The sequence below is a fragment of the Fundulus heteroclitus genome, chromosome 18 (genome assembly GCF_011125445.2).
Source record: "Fundulus heteroclitus isolate FHET01 chromosome 18, MU-UCD_Fhet_4.1, whole genome shotgun sequence".
Taxonomy (NCBI): Eukaryota; Metazoa; Chordata; class Actinopteri; order Cyprinodontiformes; family Fundulidae; genus Fundulus; species Fundulus heteroclitus.
This window is the reverse complement of record NC_046378.1, coordinates 26560207-26583589: the sequence shown is the minus strand read 5'-3', so window position 1 is coordinate 26583589 and position 23383 is coordinate 26560207. Positions and strand designations below refer to the sequence as shown.

Below are 23383 nucleotides of genomic sequence, written 5' to 3'. Positions count from 1 at the left end.
TCTGTTATTTTATTTTTTTTTAACAATTAGGTCACGGTATTTGTTGTGGAGCTGCTAAACGAGGTCATGGACATCCGGGTTACCAATTACAAGAATCCGGCATTTTTATTTCTCTGACCGATTTTGTAGACCAAGCTGAAGGATGCCGAAGCTACAATTGGTGTTCCAGCAGGACATTGATCCTAAATATTCGTCAACACTAGTTTTGGACGGCTTATATTAAGCTTCCTGAACGGCCTCTTCAATGCTCTGACCTTAGTGCATTTGGAAATTTATGGATTATGCTTATAAAAATTTGGATTGTGCCAGGACTCCAACTGATTTGAATGAGGATGACCATTTCTGCCAAATATGATAGAAACCGAAGAATTTGACCGAGCTTATAATGTTGGTCAAATATGAGCCAGAATGATGCCAGAAGCTTGTTGATGGCTAGAAAAAGAGCGTGGCTCACATTTAAAGGGCAAATTGCACAAGGACAATTAACCAAAGTGTGAGCCTTTGTGCATATTAACAGTCCACCTTTAGAGACCCTTGTGCACCCATTCCTTTCAAAGAAGTGTGTGTGTGTGTGTGTGGGGGGGGGGGGGGGGGTGGTAGGCTAGTAAAAGTTAAATAAATGCTGCAACTGATTGCTAGAAGGATCACAAAACTCACTGTTCAAACTCCAACTCACTACAGAGGCACAAGATGGAGCTGCTTTAATATCCCACAGCGGCAGAGCTGCTGACACGTCAGTTTCTCCAAATGACGTCACAAACATTTTGGAACCAATAGCAATATTGATTCAAAATTAACGAGGAATTCAGACCAAAGCAATGCTAATATAAACCAGCACTGTATGATTTTAATGTGAAAAGAAAGAAATGAAAAGCATGATATGTCCCATTTAAGTCTGAGGCCTAAGGTGGCCATGGAAGAAGGATGGTTGTGGGTCTGATTAAGCAATTCTGTGTGATTTGACCTCCTGTTTTGGATCAATACCCGTCTTGAAGACCTGTGTCTGAACGACTTTAATTTGTTGCCAGAGCTTTATTTAAAACAGTTTCCAAAATACTATATTTTCAATTAAATCTTCCTACGTTCCACTGCATTTATAATCCTTTCCATGCTGCGCTGCAGAAAGAAGGTTGCAATTTAAGGTGGCGTAAACAGCTGCTTCCCCTTCCCAAACACATAGCTACACACTGCCGTACAGCCAGTTAAAAATGGGTGACTCTAGTTTTCCTTTGCTTACAAAAAGGAAAATATTGCATGTTTGAAAATATTGCTAAAGCACCACACGAAGAACTGCTTAGACTGCTGTAAATGTTACCTATTCATTTAGGTAAACCTGGTCTGATCCGGAGAGATGGCATCCATCCCACTTTGGATGGTACAGCTCTTCTTTCTAGGAACCTGGACGGATTTATCAGTTCTCCTAAATGCTGACAACCCAGGGTCCAGACCAGGAAGCAGAGCCATAGTTTAACACACCTCTCTGCAGCTTTTGTACTGTTACCCACCCATTACCCTATTGAGACAGTGTCTGTCCCACAGCCAAAACTTAACAGATCAAAAACTGATCTAAAAGGAACAAATCATAAAAATCTAATAAAAATCAATACGGCTCACCTTGAACCAAAAAATAAAACAATTAAATGTGGTCTATTAAATATAAGGTCTCTCCCTCCAAAGACTTTGTTAGTTAATGGATTAATTTCTGATAATCAGATTGATTGATTTTGTCTCACAGAAACCTGGCTACAAGAGGACTAGTATAAATTAATCAACTACCCCCAATTATTCAAATTTCCACATTCACAGATCTGTGGGAAGAGGAGGAGGAGTGGCAACCATCTTTCAGTCTGATTTACTAATTAGTCCCAGGCCAATTAATAACTACAGTTCTTTTGAAGATTTAACCCTCCGTTTCCCTCATCCAAACGGCAAAGCAATAAAACCTCTTCTGTTTGCTGTTTTGTATCGTCTACTGGGCCCTTACTCTCAGTTTTTGTATCAGTTGTCACACTTCTTATCTGATTTGGTGATGAACACTGACAAGGTTATTGTAGTGGCTGATTTTAACATCCATGTTGACACTGAATGTGATAACCTTAGTGTAGCCTTTAAAACTATCCTAGATTCAATTGGTTTTGCTCAAAATGTGCATAAACCGACGCACTCCTGGCGTCATACTTTAGACCTTGTGCTGACATATGGCATTGATTGTGAAGAATTAACAGTATTTCCTCACAACCCTGTCCTATCTGATCATTTTTAATGACATTTGAGTATAATCTAACTGAGTTCTCCACCCCCAAAACAGGGTTCCATTATAGTAGATCTTTATCGGATAATGCTGCATCAAACTTTAAAGAGTCTGTCCCCCTTTTAATATTGTCAGTATTGCAGAAATACCCTGCAGATAGCAGCAATGTTGTTTCTTCCCATTCACAAATAGATGTCTTTGTTAACAGTGTGACTTTGTCATTGCGTTCTGCACTAGACAATGTAGCTCCCTTGAAAAATAAGGTGATTATTCACAGGAAGCTGGCTCCCTGATTTAATTCAGAGCTGCATTCCTTGAACGACAATGTTAGGAAATTGAAGAGAAAATGGCGCTCTACACAACAAGAGGGACAGTCTACTGTTGTGCTCTACCTAATCTGGAGGGACAGTCTACTGTTGTATAACAAGACCCTTCGCAAAGTTAGAGCAGCATATCTTTCATCATTAATTGAGGAGAATAAAAATGATCCTAGATATCTCTTCTGTACAGTTGCCAAACTTACTCAGAGTCATAGCTCCGTTGATCCATCCATTCCCTTAGCTCTTAGCAGTAATGACTTTATGGGATTCTTCATAAATAAAATTGATTCCATTAAAAATAAAATAATTGGCATCCTCCCAAACATGATTACCTCGTCCTCAGGAAGTGAGGCAGCATTGGAGGAGTCTTTAGAACCGGCACAGTGTCTGAACTGTTTAGAAGCAGTAGAGCTTTCTGACTATCTAAAATTTTAGCTTAATCTAAACCTTCTACCTGTATGTCAGACCCAATCCCAACCAAGTTGTTTAAAGAGATATTCCCTTTGATCAGTGGCACTATTTTAGACATGATTAATCTATCCTTAGTAAATGGATATGTACCACAGGCTTTTAAAGTAGCTGTTATTAAACCTTTACTTAAGAAACCATATCTTGATCAAGATGAGTTGATAAATTACAGACCTATATCTAATCTTCCTTTCTTATCTAAAATTCTTGAGAAAGTAGTTGCTAATCAACTTTGTGAACATTTACAAAGCAATGACCAACTTGAGGAGTTTCAGTCAGGCTTTAGAGCTCATCATAGCACTGAAACAGCTCTGGTGAAGGTCAGTAATGATATTCTCATGGCCTCAGATAATGGACTTGTGTCTGTACTTGTCCTGTTAGATCTCAGTGCTGCATTTGATACAGTTGATCACAATATTCTCCTACAAAGTCTTGAGCATACTGTAGGGATTAAGGGGAAAGCATTAGGCTGGTTTAAATCTGTTGGACAGATTCCAGTTTGTTCATGTTAATAATAAATCTTCCTCAAACTCTAGGGTCACCTGTGGAGTACCACAGAGTTCAGTTCTTGGACAAATTCTCTTTACTATATATATGCTTCCGATTGGCAAAATGATCAGACAGCATGTGATTATTTCCACTGTTATGCTGATGACACTGAGCTATACTTATCCATAAATCCTGATGAATCCAATCAATTACTTCAACTGCAGTCATGTCTTGATGACATCAAAAGCTGGATGACTTAAATAGTTGACTTAAATTCTGACAAGACAGAAGTTGTAATCTTTGGACCAGAGTCCTCAAAAAATAAACTTCTTAATCAACCACTTAATCTGGATGGCATTAACTTGGCCTCTGGTAATAAAGTAAAACATATTGGTGTTATTTTTTACCAATCCCATATTAAACAGGTTTCCAGAGTTTCCTTTTTTCACCTCAGGAATATCGCCAAAATTAGAAACATTCTGTCCAGGAGTGATGCTGAAAAACTAGTCCATGCATTTGTTACTTCAAGGCTGGACTATTGTAATTCTTAGGAAGTTGACAAAAAGCAGTTCAAAGTCTTCAGCTGATCCAAAATGCTGCAGCAAGAGTTCTGAGAAAATCAACAAGAGGGATCATATTTCTCCAATTTTAGCTTCTCTTCATTGGCTTCCTGTTAAATCAAGAATATAATTTAAAATTCTTCTTCTAACGTATAAAGCCCTTAATAATCAAGCTCCATCATATATCAGAGCTCTGATTACCCCGTATGTTCCTAACAGAGCACTTTGCTCTCACACTGCAGGTCTACTGGTGGTTCCTAGAGTCTCTAAAAGTAGAATGGGAGGCAGATCCAATCTGACATCTATCTAAGGGATGGGGGTTGACTTCATCATGGTGTGATGTAGAAAAGCTTACCGCTGTGTCTTCTAAATGGCAGATTTCTTTGTATGAAGCCAATCAGGCTCATTCAACAACTAGAAAGCCTAATCTTTTCTTACTTATTCACACCAACAAACAGTCTGATGGCTCACCGTTGACTGTGAGGTGCACCCAGCTGCCGTTGTGGAAGGTGTCGTACTGTTGCTCCAGCATCAGGACCCTGCATTCGTACCAGCCCTGGTCCTCAGAGCGCACTGGGTCAATTTGCAACGACGCCTTCCCATGAAGAGAGGCTCTGCCTGAAAACAGAGAAAGGGGGGGGGGGACCTGAATTAACAACTGCAACACAATAAACCTTTGCTTTAAAGCACCTGCATGTTTGATGAAATTAAACAATATTGATGCCAATGTTTTAGAGTGGTCCAGACAGAGTCCAGACTTGAATCGGATAGAGAATCTGAGATTAATCATGAAAATACCAGTGAAAAGGAGGGTCTGATTGCTGCGATGCCACTAAAGATTTTACTTAAAAGGCAATATAAATATTTTGTGGCTCTTCTGACCTTTATTTGAAAGTTGCCAGACAGGAAATGGGTAAAGAGAGAAGTGGAATGACATTTTTTTTTTTACTTTTATCTAACATTGCTATTTATTTTACATTATTTTATATGCTTCAAGCGATGCCTGTCTCATTTCAAACTTCTTAGTCGAATACATTGCTAAAATAGAAGCATTGATGGGTGGTTATATCAGTGGAAAAGAAAATAACATTCTACCGTTTCCCCTGTGAACAATATTTGTGTTTCAATGTGACGCTAAGATGGTTCAGTCTGCAGGTTGTATCAAGACATCAGCCTCCTGGTGGCAGGTGTACGTCAATAAATCATAAACTACCCTAAATGTATATCAGCCATCCCAACCTGGCTGTCAAACTTTTAAAAAAGCACATGCCCCAGATCAGTTAGCTATTCCGTTAACTATTTTGAGGTAACTTTGCAGCCATGGGGCTCCAGAATCAGGATTTCAACACGAAGCTGTCTGGGAGACGCACCTTCATCTGAATTAGCATAAATCATTTGATGTCACAGTAAAAAAAAAAAAAAAAAGTCAGTCAGTCTTCGACTTTACAGAAATCACATTTCTTACACAACTTTTCCATCCTCGACTCTTCCGACTTCAAGGCCGAGAATAAATTGGAATTCTAAAAGGAGGAAATCACAAGGGATGAGAGATGTTAAGGAAACCAGGCATGGCTGAAACCTTCAGCTGCTGAGCTGCCTGTCTCCAAGCCTCCAGCCCTGCTGCTCATTCGGCAGCCTCTGACAGCCCGGCAGACTAAAACAGGCGGTTCTGCTCTGGCTGACAAGTGTTCAGAAATAGGGCATTTTTCCAAACTTTGATGTACTGTAAGTACAACTTCCCGCCACTTCAAAGTGAGTGTCAGGCAAATATACTGACATTGAAGGAGGGCTGGAATTGCTCTTGCAGCAATGAAACTGCATTAGGAAGATACTAAAGCACTGCTTTCATACTCAAGGGCGAAAGAACCAGTAAGATAAGTTTTTGTTAGCAGAAAATCAATCCAGGGAACGGGAAGTGAGATGAACGAGGACTACAAAGATGCAATTTGTCTTTAAAAATCCGGTTTATCCTTTTTTTTCTCTTTTTTTTCCCCCCCGAAGCTCTGATGTCCCGAGTGTGTGAAGAGGTGGAGTGAAGCGTAGGGATTAACCTGAGGTCTCATTTGTCAAGAAGTGGAAAGGGCGCTACTGTAAACAGAGTTCACAGGACTGTATCCAAGTCAGGACCGGCCTAATGGGCACTGACCATTCACCCCAAACGAGGTTATGTCTCCTGTGAAAGTAAAGAAGACAGCTCCTTGTTCAGGTCATATCGCTGATTTTACCAAACAGCAGAGCTTCACAACTGCCAAATGTAATGGTATATTTGACGGCTATATGTTGTAAACACAGCAAACAAAGACTTGCTGAAGCATTCACCTAAATCTATGGACAGTTTTGCCTTTGTTCTGCTTCACAATTGTGCTGGACCATGATCAAAATGTGAAAAAACGGAATACAGTTTAAATTAATAACTACTTCAGATACTATCTATTTCAGTTCAATAAAAGGTCCCTCTTGTAAAGGGAAATAAAAACTGGCACATACTAAATGGATCAACTCAAGGTTGCTGCATGGTAGGGTCCCATGTCAGGTCCTCTCTTGATATTCTTCCTAAATTTTTACCCCTTTACATGTGTTTTAATTAATAGTTTTTTTTCATCTGTTTATTTAGTTACCCTTCCTAGCTTTTTGCTCTTATTGAAATAGAACCTGTCTGACGACATGAAGCAGGCTAAGAGATCTGAGAAAAGAACACATCTTGTCCTGATCTAAAGAAACTCAACAACCAATGAGGAACAGTGGCGAACATTTCCAAGAGTGGCTGGTCAACCCAATTTACTCCAGCAGTGTGCCAATAACTCATGAAGAAGACTACAGAAGAACCATCTACAACAGCTAAATCTCTGCAGGCCTCCTTTGCCTCGGTTAAGGTAAGTATTCAACAATAGGAACGAGAATGGGCAGAAATGGCATCTGTGGGTGAAAGAAAAACATATTGATGAACCCAAGAGGCTGGTTTAAGATAATATCCTAGGGACTGGAGAGACAAAAGTGGATTTTTTTGGAAGGATGTGAGTCCCAGTATTTCAAAGGCAAAACAAAACGCATTTAAAAAAAAATAGCAATCACACTCAGCTTAAAGTCGGGGTGGTAGTGTGAGGATCTTGGGCTCCTTTGTGGCTTCAGGACCCGGTTGACCTGCCACACATATGATGAAACCCTTTGCTCTCTACAGCCAACAGTTTGTGATGTTTTGCCCGAGCACACTCGGGGTATGGAGCAGGACAATGATCCAAAGCAAACCATCACGGCCACCTCTAAATGGATGAAGAAAATTGCCGTTTTGGAGTGGCCTAAAACAGATTAGGATGCAGTGGCAAGAACTTGAACAGGTTGTGAATGCTTTAAAACCGACCAACGTCACTGAATTTAAAGGGAGCTGCAAAGAAGAGCGGAACCAAATTCCTCCACAGCGAAGGCTCATTGTCAGTTATCAAAAATATCTGGTGGTGGTAATCATGTGTTAGGTTCAAGGACAAATTACATTTTCAAAAGAGTATTTTTGCTTTAGCCCCCTAGTAAAAAGAACAGTACAAGATGTGTTTTTGACTGATTGATGATCTGAACTGATGATCTGAAGTGTGACAACAAGGCGAAAACAGAAGAAGCGTGTAAGGGAGCAACTGCTTTCTCACTGCTCTGTGTTTAAATCCAATTATTTACTAAGAGTAATCACACAGCTCGTCTACAGTGATGCAGCTGGAAGTGACCCGGAGCAACATGTGACTGCCTCCAAGTTGGTGAAGACGGGTCGTTTCCCTAAAGCCGGTAGCAAAGGAGAAATTATTTCGCACATTTTACCAGACTGTTCCAGAACAGCAGGATCTGACATTAAATCTCCAAAAGATGCACATCTGAATTATTGATAGCATCTTTGCTGGAGTGAGAAAACAAAAATAGATCTTCTTTTAAATGTGATAGTTTCCATTTTGCTGCAGGGCAAAAGCGATCCAGATTAACAGCAAGATATAAATCATATTTCTCATTTTGCATTAATAAAAAAAAAAAACAGCTTTTGCACTGAGAACAGCTCTTTCTATCTGCTATGTGAAACATTTCGGGATTTGTAAGCGCAGTATTGCTAGAGATTTGTTTCTGTTTGGGTAGCAGCTGTGTGACGGAATAATCACACATGTACTCTATTCATCAACTTTACTTACACTGAGTGATAACAATTCATGGGAATAGCCCAAATGAGCTCTGAGACCACATGAAGCCATTAAGCAGCCCAAACGAGCATCTCATAAAGCAGAGTTCAGCGTCACCATGAACATGCTATCCCCAGAATACACTTTAATCCACGTAATGAGACTGGCCATATTCATGTTGCATCTGTTCGCCGATAATTCCACAACAGTGGACTTGGAGCCACATGGCCGATGCCCAGTAACGGGAATCCGAGCGAGCACGGTAGAGCGTCGGAAAAGTGCCGCTCATTCAAACCCCCGTTTCAAGGAGGTTAGAGCAGACAACGAAACACTCCGGCAGCGTCAGAGTCAATGTAAAGAGACAAAACGAGGGTTCCCGAGACAAAACGCGTTCAGCGCAGTGAAGACCTGCTTCAAAAACCACAAGGAGTTTCAGCGAATTAATTATCGGTCACCTACTTTTCACACCATTCATGTGATTTAAACAAAGAAAACTCGACACATCCATATTTTGGGGACACAAGAGGAGCGAATCCCTAAGCTTTTTCGCAAGCCCTGTTTTCATTCATTTATGATTATTACGTGGTCCACAAAGACTGTAAATGATAAAAAGCTGGGAAAAGGGACAATTCTGATCTCCTTCTGAAAGCTTGCCTTTCAGAGGTGCCAAAGTAGTGTTATATCAAACGGTTTCTGGTTGCACCGTGTTGGAAATCATTTCTGAGACAGCAGAGCAATATTATTTGTGTTTGTTTTGTGTACCGTTAATTGGGTTGACACCGTTTTAATCTTCCTTTGATAGATATTCTTAGATTAAATGGATAGTTCAGAGTGTTCTGTTAAAGTATCATATGCAATACTTCACAGAAGTGAAAGCGATTAGGACAGCAACTCAGACACAAAGGCTGCGTAAAATCACAGAGGAGGGCTCAGCAGATGCTGAGGTGCATAATGTACAAAGGTGTCCGACTTTCTGCAGAATCAATCGCGGCAGACCTCCAAACTTCATGGGGTTTTAAGATTAGTTTAAGGACGGTGCATAGAGGGCTTCATGGACTGGGTTTCTGTAGTGGGGGAGCTACATCCTCAGTCATACCTGTGAGGCGGGACAAATCATGCCTCTGTCTAACATCCAAAGGACGAATCTATTTGGCAGTTGCCAGGAGAATGGCATGTATGCAACATGCCATTCTCCTGGCAACTGCCATATCAATGTTTATTTAGCTTATTCCTTTGTTTTTCTTTTCCTGTGTAATATTTCCCTCTGTAATGTTTTTCTGTTCACTTACAGCACTTTGAATCATCTTGTTACTGAAAACTACTATATAAAAAAAACTTGCCTTGCCTTGCCTTGCCTTAAGATTATTTTTGTTGTGGAGGGATTTATGGTGTATGCCTGTTTTTGACCATTTTGGCTTGGCGCCCCTTAGTTTCATTGAAATTGACTATTATAAGTTCAGTTTAAAACACTGATTTAAAGTTGTGCTAAGACTGGGAAAAAAAAAAAACAGAAAAAGAACTTGTTGCAAATCAAAAATAAAACATGCCATTAAAATATAAATTATTCTTCAAAAAAAAACTACACTTTAAGAAATGGGGATTTTGGTCTCTTTGAAAAAGGAATGAGGACCAGAAGTTTGGAAAATCCAACAATTTGCATATTAAATTAAATTTCTTCCACACTTAGCCTGACTGTGAAGGAAGCCTGCATAAAAACAAACTCTCACTGGGAGGTTAGTCTGGCCGCAACTCAAATGAAAGCCCATTTCAGAATACATTTCTATTATAAAAGCTTCAGCAGTTTCTTTTATTTCTAAGATTTTGAGCATTACTATTTATTTTAATGTTGTGACCTCCTTTGTTATTATTACTATTTTATAACACTCTGAGTAAAAAGGCTTCTTTTTTTTAATATAGGCCTAAATCTCTTAGTTTCCAACTAAACATTAAACAGCAGGCAGCTAGAGTTACCATTTAACTGATTAACATAAAGTATTTATAGCCAATAAAATGACCTATTTCCTCCAGGAGCAGATAAACTAAAACTAAAACAAATACAGAATTTATACTGAGGGTGAGGGGTTATAGCGAAGTGGCAACATTTGGAGCTGAAAAATAAACCCATCAACTGCAGTTTTATGAATGGCCTACAGAGGCTAATGGTGCTCCTTTAATTTCCCCATGTTAACATACCGCGTTTCCTAACAGAGACTAACATGGTCACGGTTTGATGATAATAATTGTCAAATTGTCATACTTTTCATCATTTTCCATTTGTTTTCAGTGGGGAGTGGTGGCCTAAGGGTGCAAGAGAATCCGGGAGAGGAGGCATAGTTCTGGGTTCGCATCTCACAGACTGCCACTTTGGGTCCCTGAGTGCTGCACAGTGGTCCCTGCTCCCTAAGGGATGGGTGGATAAATGAGCCGAGAGGAGTAAACGGGCCATTTCATTGACATGTATGTTGCATTGACAAATTATGATAATTATTAGTGCATTGTTGCATTATTATTAATTCAATTCAATTCAATTCAATTTTATTTATATAGCGCCAAATCATGAAACATGTCATCTCAAGGCACTTTACAAAGTCAAGTTCAATCATATTATACAGATTGGGTCAGATTATACAGATTGGTCAAAAATGTCCTATATAAGGAAACCAGTTGATTGCATCAAAGTCCCGACAAGCAGCATTCACTCCTGGGGAAGCGTAGAGCCACAGGGAGAGTCGTCTGCATTGTCCATGGCTTTGCTGCAATCCCTCATACTGAGCAAGCATGAAGCGACAGTGGGAAGAAAAACTCCCCATTAACGGGAAGGAAAACCTCCGGCAGAACCGGGCTCAGTATGAATGGTCATCTGCCTCGACCGACTGGGGGTTACAGAAGACAGAGCAGAGACACAACAAGAGAGACAAAAAAGCACAGAAGCACACATTGATCCAGATTAATACCACATTATTACCACATTAAATACGAAGGTTTGCAAAGCAAAGCAAATTGCCTGTTTGAGAGGTGAGCTGATGGCCATTGAGGCCCCACAATTTTTAGGAAACCGACATTTTGTGAAACTGCAATTTTCTGTCACATTTGTACCTCCCTCATCCACACGCAAACTGAAATTTCGATAAAAAACAAGATATTTGAAAACCGCCTCGATAGCAGTTTGTGGTCTATCTAGTATGGACTGATTGACGTTAGGAAACTTTTTTGCTCCGATGTACATTAACAATCTAAATGAACCAAAAAGAGACAACGGAACAAACGATGGCATGCAATCTGGGGGGGGAGGGATGAACCTTTCCTGCTCTGACTGCAGCCAGGTGGGGGAGCTGCACCATGACTGGGTGACCTGTGAGCACATTAGCCCAGGGTAGTACCCACTGCTTGTTGAGAAGAATAAGAATGATAAATGTTTTCATGTCTCCAATAACACCAGAAATATTGACTATGTTTTTTGCTAGTCTCCTTTAAAAAAAAAAGAGTAGCTGGAGGGGTCTGAAAACATTTTATATACTGACAGAACCAGAAAGCTAGCACACAGTGATTTTTTTATGTCTCTACGTTGGCGTCCTCATCCCACATTTTAGAAGTGATTGTAAGGTATACTTACTGATATTTTTCAAACTCTTAATGGTCTGAGCCCGATCCAATTTAACCAAAGTGTTATGTCCTATAGGCCCTGCATCTATTTAGTTTATAGTTTGTTGTCTATCAGTGTTTTATTAATTTATTTCTTATTTATTAACAATTTTAGCAAGCATTATATTCTTTTGTTTTTTTCTTTTCCCTCCTGGTGCTCATTCTCTAAAGTACACAACTGTATTTCCTCAGCTCCTCATCCTTTATATTTTTTTCAGTTTCATACTTTGTGAGCGTGTTAATTTTAATCAAAGGTATCATTCAGTCACCAGCCCGACCGCTCCAAAGCCTGCTGCTGACGGCTAAGTCCATCTTTTAAATTACAAAACTTTTTCCCCTTTAACATAATTGGAAAAACGAACACAGATATTTATTTACACAATCATTCATCTTGTATTCCAATTAAGAAAGCTCTAATTGGCTTTTTTCAAATTGAACACGAGTAGTTTCTTATTGTACTGTTTAGCAAATACTTTACATTTTCTACATCTCATGTGGAAGTTTTCAGTCCACTTCATTGACTGTATGCACTCCGCGCTGCACTGTTCCAGGGCGTGTGGGAAGCCATATAGATATACTGTATATACAATGCAGTAGTAAACTGCTGAGACCCAGTTATTTCCCCTCTGTTCACTCAGATGCAGCAGATGCCTCTCTGCGGGCCAGAATGCTGCGTTCACAGACATAAATGCAGTTTAAAGCCCAGCCACAATATTCTCTTTACAGCATAAGGACCTCAGTGCATCACCATACAGCTTAAGTACTGTTTAGTGACAAAAAATATGTATAAATGCAATCTATGCATTATTAGTAGTCACCGATTCTTCTGTTCTCGTCTGACATTGGGGTTTGCAGCAGCAAGAGAGTGAAAAATCGTAAAAAAAAAAATACAATTTCTCTGTAACGCTATTTAATAATTTTAAAGACATGCGGCATAGTTCAAGCTGACAAGAGATAAAACGCAACAAAAAAAAGAGTCAAAATAATTTTCATGAGTTAAGATGCAGATGTTTGGATTTTCTTTCCTCCTCGCCACTTTTTGCTTTAAAGACAGTTCATTGCTTCTAACACAGATGCCCCAGTGAGCAGAAGACACGATATAAACGTTGAGTCTGGTTGCACGGCTTGTTCAGCCCTGAATCCCTCGGACTAAATTTAGATCGCATTTAGCCCAAGCGGCTTAGTGCATATATCTTAATTTAGATTCCACACAAACAACTGAAAACATGGAAGATACACAACCTGATAGCTAATAGCGCAGATCATACGAAGATGCCAGAGAGCAGCAAACAGGGTTCTTAAGGAGCTTATTTACAGTCAGACACTCTTCATAAGCAAATGTTGTGGCTGCAAGAGTTTCAAAAAGGCAATCGCTCTAGTCAGTTGAGGGTTAAAAAGGGGGGAAATGTCAGTTGCTTTACAGATTTTTTAAAACTAAATATAACCCTATTTAACATATCACAAAAATACTGGATGTTTAATGTCAAGGACTGCCGACAAAACACATTAGAGGTCTAAGTTGAACATTCATTTTTAAAATGACCCAATAACTTAATGTGTGAACAAATGACTAAACAAATGTTCACTGCAGATATTTCTGTGCTTTGCTTACATCTCTCCATCTATTGTCTTTAGTGGTTCATCTGTGCAGGGTCACGCAGGGAAGAGTGAAAACAAAACATCCAAAAATCATCCAAAAATTACAGACTTGGACAGACAGATGGACGAACCGACTGATGAAACCTCCTATTATCCAAATTACATAATATCAGTAATAATCATCTTTATTTGCCAATGCAACATACATTCCAATAAACGTATCCTCTGCATTTAACCCATCCATCAGGGAGCAGTGGGCTGCCTCTGTACGGCACCCAGGGCACAATCTTGGGCTAAGGGTCTTATTCTGAGTGCCAGTCTGTGGGAGTCAACCCCAGAACCTCCATGATGAAAGCACAGCGCTCTAACCACTCAGTCACCACTCCCCAGTACGAGTGTAATGGAAAGTCGAATCTCAGTCTTATTATTATCATTATGAGCAATGTGTATAAGAATGGTAAAATATTCGTCTGCCAGAGAACGATAGATGAGTGATAGGAAAACATCCTGCTGTGACAGGCAGTGAGGTTATGTTAGCTCTGATGCATCTATTCTTAAAGACAAAATGACAAGGTGCAGCTGGCATCCGCTTATCGACACAATGAAAAATGTGGTTTGAAACCGGAAATATTCATGATCAATGTGCACTGAAACACGGAGAATTTTCTCAGCATTTCCATGAAGGTGACGACAAAGCACCTCTTTTTCCGAGCCGTAGAATCAGAAACTTGATAAGATTTTCTCTCGTTAGAACCACAGATGTTGATTAATTTATTGTAATTTTATTTGAAAGACCAACTCAAAGAGGTCCACAATTAGAATTAGAAAGAATAAAAGCTTTGAATATATGAAAAGTTTGTTTTTGTGTTCAGCCTCGGCGTTCCTTCTACATTTGCTTTCTTCCCACAACTCATAAATAAATGTCAGATTTGAGGAAAGCATGACTTCTGGTCGTCCATGATTTGACTAAGGGGTATCAGAGAAAAGGAAGCTGAATAAAAAAAATGCATGTCACACTTTTAAGATATATATATATATATATATATATATATATATATATATATATATATATATATATATATATATATATATATATATATATATATATACATTTGTAAACCCCATGCATCATTCTCCTCTCACTTCACAATTATTCAGTGCTTTGTGTCGATTCATCTCATAAGTCTCAGTAAAACACCACGAGGTTTGTAGTTAGAACGTTGATAATAATTAGAAAAACTTTAACGCGTACGAATACTTTTGCAATCCACTGTCTAGGTGAGGAAACTTTCCAAAGGAAAAATAGCAGATGTTACATTGTGTGGATAATATTTCTGGACAGCTGTTTATTAACATGTCGTGTAAACTTCAGTTGACAACTTTGCATCTGCTGCAGCGTAAACAGTCTTTTTTTGGATTTATTATGCTTCCTAAGTAAAAAGAGCTTGATCCTTATTTATTTCAAGATCACAGTGAATTCACTACCTGGTGGACATGAAATCATGTACGCGGGTCGTTCTGTGTGCTTTCGGACGCTGCTTAAGCCGCGTCGTCTTACCAGTATACTCTGGATCCACATGAGGAGGGTAGAAGCGGAAGTTGATGAAGAAGGGGATAGGCACTCCAAACTTAAACCACTCCACCACATAGGGGGGCTGCTGGCCATCCAGGGGAGGGGACACGTCACACCCCAGGATCACGCTCTCTCCAGCGCGCGCCGTCACAAACCGGGGCTCCTCTCTCACGCCGTGGGCACCTGGCAGGGGACAAAAGGGGGGCCTTTATTACAGCGGTCGTCAACTCTGTGTGTCATACCGTGTTGTGAGAAAGTAAAAGTGAAATCCAGAAAAGCGGTCACACACACGTTTTGTCACACCTAACCGTTTCAGATCGTCAGACTCAATTTTAATATCAGATTAATACAACTTGAGTGAAAAAGTGACCTCCCTCATAAAGGGAAACAACATATTCTGGCTTCAGTTTCACAAGCCAACCCCTCCGATTTATTTTTTTTTGTGCTGAAGGAGAATCTCCGACCAACGGTTTATAGCCTTATGCTCAAACGCACTTGGGTTATCCACCAAGCCGACTATTTATTACCTGACTCCGCCAGATAGATTTGCTCCGCATATCCATCTGGAAACCTTCCGTTGAAGTAATTTTGGGAAGGGGCGAAAATACTGGTCAGCTGATTGGTCTATGTTGGTGATAGACGGGCCAAATAAACCAATCAGATTCGTCGTCGCTCGTAACAGAGCGACGACGAAAACACAACCACAAGCCAAGCTACTCTTGCTGCTGCAGGTAAAGGCTTGTTAGCTCAGCAAAGAAATACTCTGTAATTCCGATAAAACTTGCTCGATAGCCACGCTAACGCTAGCTTCATCGGCTGAAGCCGCCATGTTGTTTAGACTGAACTGTTGCGCTTCCCGTTGCGTCACACCTCAACCCGCCTCAAAGCCAACGCTGATTGGACGTTCGTTTGGTGAACGGCTCCAAATTTTCTTTAACGGAGAGTATCCAGACTGATCTGCGAGTGAAACCTTGAAACCTCGCGAGATCAGGATGGTCTCACGAGGCTAGACTATTTAGGGCACGCCAGCGAGTCAGACTCTGAAAATGTTAAAATAAACAAAATCAAGATTTTAGAGTACAATAAAATCCAATTGTGATGCTTTGTAAAGAAGAGCTGGCCAAAATTCCTCCACAGTAATGTAAATAATACACTGCCAGTTAAAGGTATAGCGGACGATCTTTTTCGGCTTCGCGTTCCGGAGGGGATCACCTCATCTATTGGTCGTCCTACGTGCAGATCATGATGACGCGCTCATGTAACGCCAATGTGCGTGCACGCTCCTTGTAAGTTTCAGCTTGCTGGCTGCGCTTGCACACTTTTAGTGTTTATGTATCTAGTTAGCTTCAGTGTAGCCCCACTGCTCTCGCCGTATACTTTGCAAACGGCTGAAAGTCGCAAAAAACAAACTGTTTTACAAGTTTATGAGAAGAAAAGGATGGCCTCAGAAGAAAGAAATGCGATCCGAGTGGATTTGGGATTTTTTTAACACAATCCCCCTGAGCAGGTAGGATGGTGTTGTGCATGCACAGTTATTCAAAACGGGACTTGGGCATTTCTTGACTACAGTTCCAGAAAAATTGTTCACTATACCTTTAACACTAATGCCTCATAGCAATTGTTGCCACCCAGGACAGCACAATCAGTTAGGGACAAAGGCCTTTTCCAAATAAGCATAGTTTGATTTGAACAGTTTTGTTTCCTTAACACAGGAAATCAGAATTTGAAAAAAAAAATTTTTTTGTATTTTGTAAGGTTATTTTGTCAAGGATTAAAAATTGTTTGATTAGAAAGATTTAAGCGTAAAAAAAAAAAAGAACTCTGCAAGGGGCAAACACTTTTCCCAGTCGTGTGCAAATTCTCTGTGATCAAATCTTCCATAGCAAATTAATAAAAAAACATTTATCATGTTTAAAATCGAACAACTTAAATATATTACAAATAAATTTGGCGTAGGGCCAATGGTACTGTAGTGCTTCGATGCTTGCAGCACACATGGGTAAGCCCTCTGCCTTTCATGAGCCTTCCCTCCTCTCGTCGTTCTATCGTCATCTGTCACCTGCATCTGTTGGTGAGCAGTTCGTGGCCGTGCCATACTGTACAATAAATGAGCTGCCAAGAGGTTCCATTGATCATAGCTGGCCACTGCTCAGATGAGCTTTACTATTAGCACCACCAAGCCTGGCGCCTCGCCACCAATGGGCTGGCAAGCGCTGCGGAGCGTTGACCTATCAGATGACTCAAAGGTCGGCGTACCTGCCTCAGCAAAACGCTCACTCTGGGAATGGATTTTCTCCAGCCCCCACTCTCATCGAGCCGGCTGCATCTCCGCCGTCAGATCGAGAGTGACTGCCGACCCTCGGCTAAAGGCAAGATCGCTCCGGGGATCAGGAGACATGCTGACGTTCCCAGTTGAATAACTTAACGCTTTCTTTAGCAGCATCATGTGCATGATCAGGGCAGATCTGCACGCAAAAAAAAAAAAAAAAAAAAAAAAAAAAAAATCTAGCACTAAGGACACGGACGTATTATGAGCCCAAGCAGGACTGCTGTTACTGCCAGAAATGACGTTCCACAACCTTTTCCTGCTGTGTAAAACAAGAGCTGCAGGGTGATCTGCAAGCAATGCCTTTCCAAATGTGCACACTGAAATCAAAACCCAAATATTTTCGTCCAACTGTCTAAAAAAAACAAAAAACAAAGCCTTAACTCCGCCCCTGCAGACCATATGCACCACTTAGTGATTGTGTTTACCAGTTTAATCTGCGTTATCCTGTGACAGAGTTAATCCACTTTATTCATATCAGCCAGCACAGATTCTGGACTTAAACAGAGCAGATTTAATCAAATTGCACGTTTTTAAGTGGGAATGTGCTCTGCTCGTAACGGGCCTCTGTGCTGGAATCTGCTTTGCTGTTGGCCCTTTTTGCTGACGAACAAAAGCCACGCAGTATTAGTAGAAGCTCTAACCATGATCAACAAGAAACATTAAAATGCCTGTGTATTATTCATCAACCTGTAGAAGACTATAGACCCACATGAAACCCTTGCCTAAAACAGAAATACATCCTATTTTGATAGAGAAGCAAAAGTTTAGCAAATTTTATAATTGATTGTGAGCTGTCAGTTAGAAAATTAAACGCATTATTTTCTGATTAGTGAATGCATAATAATTGAAGTGGGCCTTTTTCATAACACTCTTCAGAGTAGAATTTGTTACTGAAGGACCAAGACTCAGAAGGCGCCACATTTTAGTGTCAGTTTTAGTGTGAATCTTAAACCAAACACTATTTATTCATAAAACACAGTTTAAAAAGAACAATTTGTTTAACCAAAGTGCTGTGCTAAAACACATCAAACCAAGACTCGAGTAATAATAATAAAAAAGAACCAAAAACAATAAAAGTAGAATAAGATGTACCACAACGACTGTTGTAAAATAAAAGACAAGCAACAACAAACCAACTCTGTGTCAAAAGCCACTGAAAATAAGTGTTTAAGAGAAACTTAGAAACAACAAGAGAAGAAGCCTTTCTAATAGAGGAACTATACCTGAATTTATTCTTGTCTCATTAAGAAAAATGCTTTTTACGCAATGTATTATGAGTTTAAAAGATGTAATTTGATAAGAACAATTAACTAATCGATCTGGGGACAACCCGGGACGACTGTCTCTGCCGGGGGTGTAACAAGGTGTAGAGCTGTTGCTAAGCTGCAGCTCCTCCATCATAAACTGAAAGACATGTAAACGTTGACCATTCACATAAGAAAATGTCATTTACTCCAGACGTAGCCATTTATGTCAAAGAAAATGATGAAAAGTCTCTTGATGAAGCCTTGTTCCCTCCGGAGGATTGTGCACGAGCTTGATGTACGTTTAGTCTCGTACATGTGGAGGGGTTCTCGACATGCACAAAACATTTCATATTAAACTGTTCTCCTCACTCATGGTCCGAATTTGTGCAGGACCAGGGATTTAAAGTTTATTCTATACCTTTCTTGTGTGTTGTTTAGTCTTGCTGATGCTATTTAGGAGACTTCTGAAGGCAACTGTAAGGTTGAACTGATTTTATTTCGGGGTATAATATTAAAAGGGGCAGAATACAAATGCACAGTGGTTTTAAAATGTTTGTTTGTGGGGAAAAAAACATGATATTAAAATATCTTTCCTTCCCATTCACTATTATATACAATTTCTATTGCCCTGCAAAGTAAAAGCCTGATGAAATACATTAAGCTAAGAATACTTGAGTAAAGCACTTTGCATTGTCTCTGTACTGAATTGTGCTATATAAATAAATTTGCCTTGCCTTGCCTTGCCTAAAGCCGTGTAGACTAGAATGCAACTCAGAAATCCACCGGCTTTTCTCTCAACCTCTGAGACCCACTGCTTGTGATCTCTGACCACTAAACGAACAGAGAGAGCGCCCTGAAACACATGGAACAGATTGGTTTGAGTAAGTAAAGTCATGTGAAACACAAACTCGAGCCCTGAGACACAAGAGTTTATGCTGCTGAAATCCATTATTTTCTCCACAGTAGTTTAGAAGCTCATGTTTCTAGCTGGCGCTACGTGTGAGTCCTTGTGGCAAAGAAACAGCACATATTCTACAAGTGTAAAATATTGCCGGGCAAATAATCGTTTGACCCTTTTTATGTGATCCTCATAAGGCGACAATAAGCTCTGGATCGGTCACTGCTTTTCATTTCCCTAATGGAGAGCCAGTGGCCCAAGGGGGGGTTGTGAGAGCAAATACAGAATATAAATTAATGTGTTTAAGATCCTACAATTAAACAGCAATGAAGATATAAAGAGATCAAAACATCTAAGAGATGGCTGAATCTTTGATTATTTTTTTTTACTTTTTTGGCACTGTCACTAAACCGAACCAAAGTTGCAGACTCATAAATACGCTTTCCATATACACTATGGTAGATTTCTGTTAAGTAAGATCTGCATAAATCAGACAACTATCAAATCCCGCAGATCAATATTCTTACGCATATCACTGCAGGCTTCACTGGATTTACCGCAGCTTTGATCATAAATTAGAAAAAGGTAACAATTCAGTCAGTGGGAGATAAATCTACTGTATTGCAAAAAGGCTCAGGTACAAAAGTGAAACACACAGAGGTAATAAGACCTTGCTGTTTGGGCAGCAGTTAAACAGTCAGTGCTGTAATGAGTCCGTCAGAGTGAGTGATTGGGCTTCAAGTATGGATTGTTTACTTTATCGAGCAATTGGCTAATTATTTCCTCAATTAATTGTTTCAGCTATAAAATGTCTTAGGCGTAGCAAAGGGCCTGTCAGACAGCAGAGCAATGTGCTTCGTCCAGCAAAGAGAGGAAATTTCAGTTTAATAATGTAACTTGTTTTGCCTCTGTCTTTAGAAAAGCACTTTGGCTCAGTCTCGACCAAAAAGCAAAGCATGCAGGAAAGGATTTAAAAAAAAACAACAACAAAAAAACCTTCTTTTGTCACATTAAGCATTCAGGTAGACCTTTGGTTTTGACTCACATGGCTTTTAAGGTGTCTCGACGGCCTGGTAGGTAAAATGGTGACAATAGCGCAACAAAATGTTGTAAATACCTGCAGTGCTACTGCAATGGGTAATATATTATGAAAGATGTCTGCACTTCACCTATTAGTTTCAGCCTCAGCGTTAAAAAAAAAAACACATTTGGGACGGATCAGTTTATTTTTTTGGCATGAGAGGATACAGGTGAGGGGATTTCTGTACAGAGACCCGTGCACCTCTATATATACCATGTCGTATATGCTGGGTAATTGTGTCTAAAACCCTACGGTTTGAGTCCTGTTTCGCCTCCTCATTCTCCTCCTCCTCATCCTTTCTCTCGATTAAATGTACAGCAGCTCTCAGAAGGCTACAACACCCTGTTAAAATGTCCAGTTTTCGTGATGTAAAAAGGACGTTTACAGCCCTGATGTTTCCTTGGTGCAGTCAGTCTGAAAAATTAAGTATTGCTGAGCTTCAGCTGTCACCTAAAGCTCACAAGTTAACACTGAATAAAAGTTTTTACTGATCATATTTTTACTTTTTCACTGAAAGAAATGTAACCCCCGGATTGTGACGCTGTCGTGACCATACATCCCTTTGGATAAGATGATATCTATCATATTTGTGGTCTAAAGGTTCTGTTTGGTTCTGTCCGAACAATAAATGATCTACTAGTGGTGTAAATCACCAGCTTAACACAATTCAATGTTATATTGATTAGTTTGGATTATGACACGATATTTGCTGATATTACAAAGTCTGTCACGCCATGATTTCCATTAAATTCAATTCACAAATCTGCGATCGATATGATGTGATATCGTCTGCCCATCTAACGCTATTATTTACACTGATATCCACTCACAAAAGAACCCCAAATATGATTAGACCATTTTATTTCTGAGCTCTTACATGTATTTAAATCAAAAACAGAATTCTTCTAATTATAAAATAATAATAATAGATCACCTGTTCACTATAGTCTCATGCCATACAGGCAAATCTTGAAAATTACAATATTTTCATTTGGCATCGATGCAATTGGATTGTGAATCATTTAATCGATATATTGATGAGGATCGATGTAGTGTTACAACCCGACGATCTACCAAAAGGTTTTGGGTCTGGATGCATATTTAAACATTGCTGTAATGCAGTCCTATGGTGATACTCCTGTGTGTAATTCAGACATTTTAAGTGGAAGGGAATCCTAATTTGTCCCTCTACAGGATTAAATTCTTCATTACATTTTATAAAATAGTTGAACGGTTTTAAAATTAGCCATTCTTTATATTATTTGAATTGGTCAGCGTTAATGTAAAATATCATTATGTCCAAACTTGTCAGAAAACACACATGCAGTCATAGTTTCTTACTGTTTTCCCACAGTGGTAAGTCCTTTCCAAATTCAACCTAAACAAAGACATTTATGGTCGTAGTTCAAGACTATTTTTTTGTTATTCTGCTTGGAGGGAACATTTGGTACCTCTGCATTTTTATTTCAAAACTCTGTACCTTTCCAGACTCAAAATGTCCACATTTCTGTATTTATTTTTAGGCCAGATTTTAACATATTAATGCAAAAGTTCCATTTAAATGTACACCAAAATGTCACTTCTGTGGCCAAGCTTTAAACAGGTAAGGTGCAAGTCCTAATAAAAACCAAAGACTGCAAGTAAGGACGTAATACAGGAATGAAAGCGTCTCTGCTGTTTTCCCAACATGTTTGTGAATAAAACATCTCAGACTTCACCCTGATCTTTCTGCTCAGTCACCTGAATCACATCTGTCCAGCGAATATAAATAGACGCACAAACTCACTTCTGGTGTCCCACATAGTCATGCCTAAAATGTTCAACTGTACGGTTGATATGAATGAAGGAGCAGCCAATGACGTTATGGTGGAGGTAAACTACTGAGGTGGAGTCACTTTGTAACGATTCATTTACGGATTTTCAGAAGAGTAACTAGGAGAGGGTAAAGTCTTATTGACCTAAATGATGAGATAATTTGAATATGAGATAAAGTATATTTGTGTTCCGTCATCTGTGCAGTAATGAGCGTCGGGGGAGTGACCGGTCTGTGTTTTTTCAACAATCAGAAGGCTAAAAACGGCCTTAAACTTCTCTTTGCTCAAATGGCACGCTTCCCTGCTACGCTGTGCTTTGATTGCCGATTGTAAACTTGTACAGTAAACAAACCTCTCACTGCAGTGTAGTAATCAGGCACTGGCGAACTGTGCAGTGTTCCAGACTAAAATAACTTCCAATACCAGAACATATATGAAAACCCAGGAAGCTCAGCGAGGCAATTATAGATGAGCCGATGTTAGATTTTCTGATCCAAGCACCCTAAACCTCTTTTCCGCCATCCGAACAATATTACACAGGGTGAGACAAAAAATCTAATATTTAGCTCAAGCCTGTCTATAATTCGAGGCATGAGCTTAAAACTTCGTTCGCTCGGTGCAACCACAGATTGTATAGAGAATACATCGAAATTATGAACATGCTCGTGATTTGTTGCATGTCGGCCGTGTTTTGTGGCGATGAGGATGTGAGTGCAGCCCTATGCCGGACAGAGCTCCTGATGTCGAGGATGTAATGGAATATAGACTGGACAGAGGCCGCAGACAGGATCTCAAGGACGTGCAGCCACTGGGCTGGATGGGCCACTGACAGGGCGGTAATTGAATGCCAGCCCGCATATGCTGAAGGTCACATCAGAGGATGGACGGAGTGTGTGTGTGTTTGTGTGCAGTCCTGTAAGCTTTAAGCATGTATGTATGCTAATCTGGGTCTGTAAAATAA

General features: G+C 39.8%; 1 protein-coding gene across 7 annotated transcripts in view; it reads right to left on the bottom strand.

The window, feature by feature from the left end:
* LOC105939759 (protein turtle homolog B) overlaps positions 1–23383 on the bottom strand; it is a 105198-nt gene that overhangs the window by 64521 nt on the left and 17294 nt on the right. For all 7 annotated transcript variants that reach the window (XM_036150324.1, XM_036150325.1, XM_036150328.1 and 4 more), the window contains exons 2-3: positions 15039–15236; positions 4560–4706 (exon numbers count right to left, since the gene is read on the bottom strand). In XM_036150324.1, coding sequence (XP_036006217.1) covers positions 4560–4706; positions 15039–15236 — 345 coding nt within the window. The remainder of the gene's footprint in view (positions 1–4559; positions 4707–15038; positions 15237–23383) is intronic.